The 12,500-nt window shown below is 33.8% G+C and overlaps 1 protein-coding gene across 2 annotated transcripts in view; it reads right to left on the reverse strand.

Moving 5' to 3' along the window:
• LOC133652201 (cGMP-dependent protein kinase 1-like) overlaps nt 1–9,743 on the reverse strand; it is a 42,512-nt gene extending 32,769 nt beyond the window's left edge. The window contains exons 1-5 of one of the 2 annotated variants that reach the window (XM_062050688.1): nt 9,667–9,743; nt 6,142–6,371; nt 3,438–3,555; nt 2,020–2,186; nt 1,761–1,874 (exon numbers count right to left, since the gene is read on the reverse strand). In XM_062050688.1, coding sequence (XP_061906672.1) covers nt 1,761–1,874; nt 2,020–2,186; nt 3,438–3,555; nt 6,142–6,331 — 589 coding nt within the window. In that variant the 5' untranslated portion in view covers nt 6,332–6,371; nt 9,667–9,743. Of the gene's footprint in view, nt 1–1,760; nt 1,875–2,019; nt 2,187–3,437; nt 3,556–4,391; nt 4,487–6,141; nt 6,372–9,666 lie in introns of those variants that run through there. The other variant, XM_062050689.1, reaches the window with a different exon arrangement.
• Between the last annotated feature and the right edge of the window lie 2,757 nt (nt 9,744–12,500).

The raw sequence follows: 12,500 nt of genomic DNA on the forward strand, positions 1-12,500 counted from the left end.
ACATCATTTTATGTGGTCTGCCCCATTATTTTATGTGGCTCGCAACGTTATTTTACGTGGTCTGCCACATGGCTCGCAACATCATTTTGTGTGGACCGCCACATCATTTTGTGTGGTCCACCACATCATTTTATGTGGTCCGTCACATAATTTTTTGTGGCCCGTCACATTATTTTTTGTGGTCCGCCACATAATTTTGTGTGGTACACCACATAATTGTATGTGGTCCGCCACATAATTTTATGTGGTCCGCCACATCATTTTTTGTGGTCCGCCAAATCATTTCATGTGGTCCGTCACATCATTTAATGTGGTCCGTCACATCATTTTATGTGGTCCGTCACATCATTTTATGTGGTCCGTCACATCATTTTATGTGGTCCGCCACATCATTTTGTGTGGTCCGCCACATCATTTAGTTATGTGTGTGTGTGTGTGTGTGTGTGTGTGTGTGTGTGTGTGTGTGTGTGTGTGTGTGTGTGTGTGTGTGTGTGTGTGTGTGTGTGTGTGTGTGTGTGTGTGTGTGTGTGTGTGTGTGTGTGTGTGTGTGTGTGTGTGTGTGTGTGACCACATAAAAATGATGTGGCCCGCCACATCATTTTACTTGGCCTGCCACATTATTTTACATTGCCTGCCTGTTATTTTATGTGGCCCGCCACATTATTTTACGTGGTCCGCCACGTCATTTTGTGTGGTCTGCCACATTATTTTATGTGGTCTGCCACATTATTTTACGTGTTCCGCCACATTATTTTATGTGGCTCGCCACATCCTTTTGTGTGGCCCACTACATTATTTTACGTGGTCCGCCACGTCATTTTGTGTGGTCCGCCACATTATTTTATGTGGTCCGCCACATAATTTTGTGTGGTCTGCCACATAATTTATGTGGCTCGCAACATTATTTTACGTGGTCTGCCACATTTTTTTATTTGGCTTTCCACATTATTTTACATCGCTTGCCTGTTATTTTATCTGGCCCACCACATTATTTTATGTGGTCCGCCACATTATTTTATGTGGTCCGCCACATTATTTTATGTGGTCCGCCACATTATTTAATGTGGCTCCTAACATTATTTTATGTGGTCCGCCACTTTATTTGATGTGGTCCATCACATTATTTTATGTGGCTCCTAACATTATTTTATGTGGTCTGCCACATTATTTTATGTGGTCTGACACATTATTTTATGTGACTCAAAATATCATTTTGTGTGGCCCACCACATAATTTTAAGTGGCCCACCACATAATTTTAAGTGGCCCACGACATCATTTTATGTGGTCCACCACGTTACTTACCTTGGCCTTCAGTGTTACTTTGTGTGGTCCAAAACATAATTTATGTGGTGGGCCACGTTATATTATTTGGCCCGCCACAATATTTTCAATGGTCTGCCACATTACTTCATGTTGTCTGCCACATTATTTTATGTTGTCTGCCACATTATTTTATGTTGTCTTACACATTATTTTATGTATCCCCCACTAATTTACGTGGCCCCCCCACGTCATTTATCCTTTCATGTTGACCCAGAAATGGGTCAAACAAGATGTTCCCAACATTTGATGAAAAATAAATCCTGCAACATCTGCTTGTCAGCGTGACTTACCATCTCCATCAATGTGTCATTATTACACTCTGATACGGTTGCCGTAACGAGGCTATGAGACGGTTATACTCCCTGTTACCATGGCAACCATGGTGCACTGCAGGAAGCAGGTGTTGTAAGTTTGTTGAGGTTGACCTGTACACACCTGTGACGGAGTACACCTGTGGGCAATCGTAAAGGAGCGCCACCTCGCCAAACACTTCTCCGGGCTGGATTGTCAGCAGCTGGTGTCCATCTTTTGTCACATCCAGCCTCCCTTCTGTGACGGCAACACGTGTGTTCAGACAGGAAGTGTAACATTCAGGTTAATAAATACGTGGTGTACACATGAAGAAGGTTCCTCAGCCTGACGGCTACTCATCGCCGCCACATGCTCTGATTAACGGCAGATAAGAAAAACTTACCCTCCAAAACGTACGCCTGAGAGCCGCCGCTTCCCTCCTGAATCACGCGGCAGCCATGATGGACGACGGCGAGGTACATGACGGCCGCCACGGCTCTCGCTTCGTCCTCGTCCAGGTTCTTCAACAAGTCACTCTTCAAGAAGGCGGCCTGGATCACTTCTTGACATCTGGAAACATGCAGGCACATTTTATTCATGAAGGAGTGGGATTACATTTTGATATTATGATACCGATATTACAGTATTGGGATATTAATCCGCACCAATCATAGTTTATTATTGGGGCACGGCGTGGCACGGTTGGGAGTTGCCCCAAGTGGAGGAGTTCAAGTACCTCGGAGTCTTGTTCACGAGTGGGGAAAGAGTGGATCGGGAGATCGACAGGCGGATCGGTGCGGCGTATTCAGTAATGTGGACGCTGTATTGATCCGTTGTGGTGAAGAAGGAGCTAAGCCGGAAGGCAAAGCTCTCAATTTACCGGTCGATCTATGTTCCCATCCTCACCTATGGTCATGAGCTTTGGGTTATGACCAAAAGGACAAGATCACGGGTACAAGCAGCCCAAATGAGTTTCCTTCGCCGGTTGGCAGGACTCTCCCTTAGAGATAGGGTGAGAAGCTCTACCATCCGGGAGGAGCTCAAAGTAAAGCCGCTGCTCCTCCACGTACGACCGGGGCACGTACGACCGGCAGGAGGCCAAGGGGAAGATCCAGGACACGTTGGAAGACTATGTCTCCCGGCTGGCCTGGGAATGCTTCGGCATCCCCCGGGAGGAGCTGGACGAAGTGGCTGGGGAGAGGGAAGTCTGGGCTTCTTTGATTAGGCTGCTGCCCCCGCGACCCGACCTCGGATAAGCGGAAGAAAATAGATGCGTGGTACTGGGAGCAGGTGGGTAAAGTGTCTTGCCCAAGGACACAACGGCAGCGACTAGGAAGGCAGAGGCGGGGCTCGAACCTGGAACCCTCAAGTTGCTGGCACGGCCATTTTACCAACCGAACTATACCGCTCTATATCGCTATATTAAACATCGTCAAAAAGTATGTAAACGTAGTGTTTGTGTTGTAAAATATTGGTTGGGAGATGATAACATTTCAATGTCAAATCAAGGTCACACAGTGTAAAAACAACCACCGTAGATTTTACGGTTTAAAAAAAAAAACGCCAGCTCTATCGGCAGAATTGAACGTAAAAATAACTGTTACCGTTTTTCATTGACAGTAATGCACTTTAAAAACAACGCCCATAAATTTCACAGTAAAAAAAAAACTGCCAGCTCATAATTTAACTTAAAATAAACACTGGTACCATTTTTCCATTCACAGTAATCCACTGTAAAAACAACATGGTGAACAATTGGCAGCTGAGTCGGAATGGAAGGTAAAGTGTACACCGAGGGGACGGTCATGCACTCTTTCTTACTCCTGGCTTTTGTCGCACATCTTTGGAGGAAAGCTGGTAAGATCCGAATTGACGCACTCAGACATGATCAACTTCCTGTCGGCTCGCCCCAAGTCTTCATCTCCTGGAGCAGAGCAGGCTGCAACACATCACAAACAATAACTGACACAGCTTTTAAGAAAAGATATCTTGGAGACATCTTACAGCTGTTCATATGTTGACATGCTAAGATAAACATGCTAACATTACTATGCTAATGTTTTAGCTGGCAATTTAGCCAATTTTACACGTTTGAACCTAATAATCATGGGTTCTGATACTTGGTGCCATCTTAAAAGTATGACAGCCGTTCATATGTTGACATGCTAACATAAACATGCTAACATTACTATGCTAATTTTTTAGCCGGCAATTTAGCAAATTTTACACGTTTACACCTAATAATCATGGGTTTTGTTACTTGTGCCATCTTTAAAGTATGCCAGCCGTTCATATGTTGACATGCTAACATAAACGTGCTAACATTACTATGCTATTGTTTTAGCCAGCAATTTAGCAAATTTTACACGTTAAACCTAATAATCATGGGTTTTGATACTTGGTGCCATCTTAAAAGTATGCTAGACGTTCATATGTTGAAATGCTAACATAAATGTGCTAACATAAACATGCTAATGTTTTAGCTGGCAATTTAGCAAATTGTACACGTTTAAACCTAATAACCATGGGTTTTGTTACTTGGTGCCATCTTAAAAGTATGCTAGTCGTTCATATGTTGACATGCTAACATAAACGTGCTAACATTACTATGCTAATGTTTTAGCTGGCAATTTAGCAAATTTTACATGTTTAAACCTAATAATCATGGGTTGTGTTACTTGGTGCCATCTTAAAAGTATGCTACCCGTTGCCCTGCTAACATATTAGCATGCTAACATTTCATGCTAGCATATGAGCTAATTTTGTACTTTTTACCTTAATAATCATGTCAACCCAGCCAGCATGGTGTATACTGTATAGACTGTAGAGATTTACCAGGATTTCACAGCATTTAACAGTAAAATGATGGCGATTGGTCTGGCGTTTTTTTTTACCGTAATAATAACAGTGGTACCGTTTTTCCATTTACAGTAATGTAAAAACAAGCGTAGATTTTCCGGTAAAAATTGGCAGCTCAGTCGCCAGAATTTGACATAAAAATAACAGTGGTACGTTTTTTCTATTTATAACAATGCATTGCAAAAACAAAGACCAAATTATTTATTGTATGGTAAAATTTTGGCGATTGAGCTGCCGGATTTAAAGGTGAAAAATACGGTGATCGTTTTTTCCATTCACAGTATTGCATTTTAAAAACAACAACCGTAGATTGTAGCTGGTAGCTCAGTTGTCAGATTTTAACATTAGCATGCTAAAATTACTATACTACCTTCTAAGCTAGCGTTTAAGGTGTTTTTGTTTTTTTTACATTTTCACCTAATAATCATGGATTTTGTTCTTTGGCGCCATTGTAAAAGTATGCTACCTGTTCATATGTTGACATGCTGACATAAACATTCTAAGATTACTATACTAATATTTTAGATAGCAATTTAGCAATTGTTATACTGTACGTTTTAACCTAACAATCATGGGTTTTGTTACTTGGCGCCATCTTAAAAGTATGCTAACTGTTCCCCTGTGCTAACATTAGCATGCTAACGTTTAATGTTAGCATTTTAGCTAATTTTGTACACTTAAACCTAATAAACATGTCGTTCCAGCCGGCATTATGTCTACTGTAGACCAGGGGTGGCCACATTGTTCCACTGTACATTATGTAGATTTATTTTAAAGAACTAGAAAATGAAATTTCGGTAGAAATTTTGTGTGAATGCTGAAGATCCAATCCTGAACTGAAATGCTAAAAGTTTGCACGCTGGCCAAATAGCGTCAAGTAACACAAACTATGAGCAAAATGAGCTAAAAAAAACAACAACAGTAGAATGCTAACATGCTAAGAATACCATGCTTACAGTTAGCATTTGTGAAATACCAAAATATATGACACTAACCTGACCTGTTGAATTATCCAAAAAAATCTAGCATGCTAATGTTAGCATGCAAAAATTGTAACTGTAACATGCGTCAAGTACCAAAATATATGGCTCTGAGTTGTGTACCCAAAAACTTTGCTTAAAATGCTAGCATGCTAATGTTAGCATGCATCAAGTACCAAAATATGACTGAGGTCTATACCTACAAAATTAGCTAAAAAATAAATAAATAATAAACTAGCATACTAATGTTAGCATGCATACAGGTATCATTCATCAAGTAACACGATATTTGACTCTGAGGTATATGTCTACAAAATTAGCTTAAAAAAAACGTAGCATACTAATGTTAGCATGCATCATTCGTCAAGTAACAAATTATTTGATGCAGAGGTACCAGCAAAATTACCACACAAAAAAAGCTAGCATGCTAATACTAGAACGCTAACATTTGTGCCGTTCAAAAATGAGCTAGGGGCTGCACTTTAGACTGTAAAGATTTACCAGGATTTCACCGTATTTGAACAGTATTTTTAAAATGCTCTAATAAAAATGTACATGACATTAAAACCATTGACTGTAAAAAAAACAAAAAAACATGCTAGCCTTATATTTCACAGCAATGAACTGTTATCTGTTATTTCACAGTAAAATATTGTCTGGGGATTGACAGTGAAAATTGTGCGTACCGGCGTTGGCCGCAGACGGACCAGGCAGGACCACGGACGCTCTGTGGCGGTCCAGTTCTTCCTGAAGTCTACGAATGAGTTCGTCCTTGGTGTCCAACTCCAGCTCCAGCTCGTCTATCAGCGTGTCCCTCTGCCGGAGCTCCTCGATCTTCAGCTGCAAGGCGAACTGAAGGTCTCGCAGCGTCCCCATGACCTGCCGCTTCTCTACACCTCACTCATTACGTTGCACACTTTATGGGACCAAACCAACATAGAGTAGTACATATCTATGTAGATATGTAGAGTAGTATATATGTATACAGATATGTAGAGTAGTATATATGTATGTAGATATGTAGAGTAGTATATATGTATATATACATGTAGAGTAGTATACAAGTATATAGATGGCATGCATTTAGTAGTATATATGTATGGAGATATTTAGAGTAGTATATATGTATATAGATGGCATGCATATAGTAGTATATATGTATATACTGTAGATATGTAGAGTAGTATATATGTATATAGATGCATGCATATATAGTATATATTATGTAGATATGCAGAGTAGATATATGTATATAGATATGTAGAGTAGATATATGTATATAGATATGTAGAGTAGTATATATGTATATAGATATGTAGAGTAGATATATGTATATAGATATGTAGAGTAGTATATATGTATATAGATGGCATGCATATAGTAGTATATATGCATATAGATATGTAGAGTAGTATATATGCATATATATGGCATGCATATAGTAGTATATATGTATATAGATATGTAGAGTAGTATATATGTATATAGATGGCATGCATATAGTAGTATATATGTATATACCTGTAGATAGGTAGAGTAGTATATATGTATATAGATGGCATGCATATAGTAGTATATATGTATGTAGAAATGTAGTGTAGTATATATGTATATAGATATGTAGAGTAGTATATATGTATATAGATATGTAGAGTAGTGTATATGTATATAGATATGTAGAGTATTATATATGTATATAGATATGTAGAGTAGTATATACAGTATGTATATAGATATGTAGAGTAGATACATGTGTATACAAAGTGTAGATGGCATGCATATAGTAGTATATATATATGTAGATATGTAGAGTATTATATATGTATATAGATATGTAGAGTAGTATATATGTATATAGATGGCATGCATATAGTAGTATAGATGTATGTAGATATGTAGAGTAGTATATATGTATATAGATGACATGCATATAGTAGTATATATATGTAGATATGTAGAGTAGTATATATGTATATAGATATGTAGAGTAGTATATATGTATATAGATGGCATGCATATAGTAGTATAGATGTATGTAGATATGTAGAGTAGTATATATGTATATAGATGACATGCATATAGTAGTATATATATGTAGATATGTAGAGTAGTATATATGTATATAGATATGTAGAGTAGTATATATGTATATAGATGGCATGCATATAGTAGTATAGATGTATGTAGATATGTAGAGTAGTATATATGTATATAGATGACATGCATATAGTATTATATATATGTAGATATGAAGAGTAGTATATATGTATATACATATGTAGAGTAGTATATATGTATATAGATGGCATGCATATAGTAGTATATATGTATGTAGATATGTAGAGTAGTATGTATATAGATATGTAGAGTATTATACAGTATATGTATATCAGTGGCGTGCAGTCACTAGAGGCAGGGGAGGCACGGCCTCACCTGCCATCATGGAAAGAAAAAAAAAGTAAAAAGAAAAAAAACAACATTAAATTGTTATATGTATCCAGTGATTATAATAAAGTTATTTTCCATTTAACTTCACCAGTTTTAGATTATTTTTATTTTGATTTTCACATTTGCCGTTCAAATACTGAGAAGAGACGGTGCGGTGATCAGCAGCCAGTTGAGGCACGTCACTGCGTTGTGCCTCAACATGGATTGTGCGCAATGACTCGGCTAACTGCTGGCCTGCTGTGCAGTGAGACTGTATTGCTATATGAATTATATTATACATTTCCATAGTTTAGTTAGCTGAGGTATATCATGTACAGTGTATTTTGTCAACAACTGTATGTGTGTAACGTATTTTTAGTGCTGAGCGATCATAAAACTGCTGCCAAGACACACTGTGTGAGGCTCGTATCATAACCCCGCCTCCTGGTGCCGGTTAACACTCCCGCCGCAGAATGCATCGCCCGACGGGAGCACCACACCAACCAAAGCCCACACCCAAACCCTCCACGTTCAAGACCGACTCCACCGAAAAAAAGTCACTTAACAAGAAGCCAAAAAGTGCAAAAACAACAATGCTCGCGCGGCGCGCCGGAGGAGCCGTGAACAGGGACACAACATTAGGTACACCTGCAGAATGCAGCGCGGATTTCATATTTCATTCATTCACAACGCTCCCGCATTTATAAGTAAAGGTAAGACCATAATAACGTTTTTTTAATTAAATGTGCTTTATTGTGTGCTACAGTTTGTAAGTGTAAAGTTAAAGTTAGGTTAAAGTACCAATGATTGTCACACACACACTAGGTGTGGTGACATTTGTACTCTGCATTTGACCCATCCCCTTGTTCACCCCCCTGGGAGGTGAGGGGAGCAGTGGGCAGCAGCGGCACCGTGCCTGGGAATAATTTTTGGTGATTTAACCCCCAATTCCAACCCTTGATGCTGAGTGCCAAGCAGGGAAGAATGCTGGTATGAGCTTTTAAACAAAACCCGTTAACTGCTGCCAATCAAACTGTGAATAAGATACTCTTTAGGGTTCATATGTTTGTAAATCTGACTGTGATAAAGTCAGTGCCTCACCAGTCATGAACCTCACCGCACGCCACTGATGTATATAGATGGCATGCATATAGTAGTATATATATGTATGTAGATATCTAAAGTAGTATATATGTATATATATATATATGTAGAGTAGTATATATATATATATATATATATATATATATATATATATATATATATATATATATATATATATATATATATATATATATATATATATATATATATATATATATATATATATATTTATATATATATATATATATATATATATATATATATGTATATATATATATATATATATATATATATATATATATATATATATATATATATATGTATATATATATATATATATATATATATATATATATATATATATATATATACATATATATATATATATATATATATATATATATATATATATATATATATATATATATATATATATATATATATAGATGCATGCATACAGAAGTATATATGTATGTAGATATGTAGAGTAGTATATATGTATATAAATGGTATGCATATAGTAGTATACATGTATGTAGATATGTAGAGGAGTATGTATGTAGATATGTAGAGTAGTATATATGTATATAGATGGCATGCATATAGTAGTATATATATGTATGTAGATATCTAGAGTAGTATATATGTATATAGATATGTAGAGTAGATGTGTGTCTTACCACGGCAGACGGTCCATTCGACAGGTGCAGACGTCCTCTGCAAGTCAAGTGAGGGGACGCTCGCTGCTTTTCTCTCCTCCACGCTTCGGGGAGGGAGGGGGGGGGGGGGCTCAAACGGCAGCCAGTCACATGACCAGGGAGGCGGACTTTTGGGGAGGAATATATATTGGCTGACACAATGTGTGAGGCACTGATTTCATTGATTGATTGATTGATTGATTGATTAATTGAAGTTTATTGACATGTTAAAGAATGTAATCCATGTAACGCTTTAAAAAGGCAAATGGATGGCACAAAAAGCCAAAAGGCTTGTTTCTATTGTGGGCCATTAAATATTCATCACATTTGATACATTAAATAATAAAATATATATAACCTGTAACATGTATATAAAAAATTACGTTAAAAAAATGGATAAATGATGTCCATATACACAGTATACATGTCAGGTGATTTGAAAAACAATATAAACAAGAAACATGGCTATGCACATGTTGACTCCAAGAGTGTGCAAAACAGAATGAGAAAATATATATACACTATAACCACATATAAATATATATACAGTATAACCATATATAAATGTATATACACTATAACCACATACAAATATATATATACACTATAACCACATATAAATATATATAAACCACATATAAATATATATACACTATAACCCCATATAAATATATATAAACCACATATAAATATGTATACACTGTAACCACATATAAATATATATAAACCACATATAAATATATATACACTATAACCACATATAAATATATATGTATATATATATATATATATACACTATAACCACATATAAATATATATACATTATAACCAAATATAAATATATATATATAAACCACATATAAATATATATACACTATAACCACCTATAAATATACATAAACCACATATAAACATATATACATTATAACCACATATAAATATATATACACTATAACCACATATACATATATATACACTATAACCACATATAAATATATATAAACCACATATAAATATATATACAATATAAACCACATATAAATATATATATATATATATATATATATATATATATATATATATATATATATATATATATATATATATATATATATATATATATATATATATATACACTATAACCACATATAAATATATATAAACCACATATAAATATATATACACTATAACCACATATAAATATATATACACTATAACCACAAATAAATATATATATAAACCACATGTAAATATATATACACTATAACCACATATAAATATATATATATATATATATATATATATATACACTATAACCACATATACATATATATACACTATAACCAAATATAAATATATATATAAACCACATATAAATATATATACACTATAACCACCTATAAATATATATAAACCACATATATACATATATACACTATAACCACATATAAATATATATACACTATAACCACATATACATATATATACACTATAACCACATATAAATATATATAAACCACATATAAATATATATACAATATAACCACATATAAATACCCCTGTATATATACACTATAACCACATATAAATATATATAAACCACATATAAATATATATACACTATAACCACATATAAATATATATAAACCACATATAAATATATATACACTATAACCACATATACATTTATATACACTATAATCATATATAAATCTATATACACTATAACCACATATAAATATATATACACTATAATCACATATAAATATATATACACAATAAACACATATAAATATATATACACTATAACCACATATAAATATATATAACCACATATAAATATATATATACACTATAACCACATATAAATATATATATAAACCACATATAAATATATATACACTATAACCACATATAAGTATATATATAAACCACATATAAATATATATACACTATAACCACATATAAATATATATACACTATAACCACATATAAATATATATACACTATAAACACATATAAATATATATAAACCACATATAAATATATATACACTATAACACATATAAATATATATAAACCACAGATAAATATATATGCACTATAACCACATATAAATTTATATACACTATAACCACATATAAATATATATACACTATAACCACATATAAATATATATATACACTATAACCACATATAAATATATATACACTATAATCACATATAAATATATATACACAATAAACACGTATAAATATATATAACCACATATAAATATATATATACACTATAACCACATATAAATATATATAAACCACATATAAATATATATACACTATAACCACATATAAATATATATATAAACCACCAATAAATATATATACACTATAACCACATATACATATATGTAAACCAATATATACACTATAACCACATATAAATATATATAAACCAATATAAACACTATAACCACATAGAAATATAGATACACTATAACCACATATGAATATATATATACACTATAACCACATATGAATATATATAAACCACATATAAATATATATACACACTATAACCACCTATAAATATATATAAACCACATATAAACATATATACACTATAACCACCATACATATATATACACTATAACCACATATACATATATGTAAACCAATATATACACTATAACCACATATAAATATATATAAACCAATATAAACACTATAACCACAAATAAATATATATACACTATAACGACATATAAATATATATACACTATAACCAAATATAAATATATATATAAACCACATATAAAT

This window comes from Entelurus aequoreus, linkage group LG06 (genome assembly GCF_033978785.1).
Source record: "Entelurus aequoreus isolate RoL-2023_Sb linkage group LG06, RoL_Eaeq_v1.1, whole genome shotgun sequence".
NCBI lineage: Eukaryota > Metazoa > Chordata > Actinopteri > Syngnathiformes > Syngnathidae > Entelurus > Entelurus aequoreus.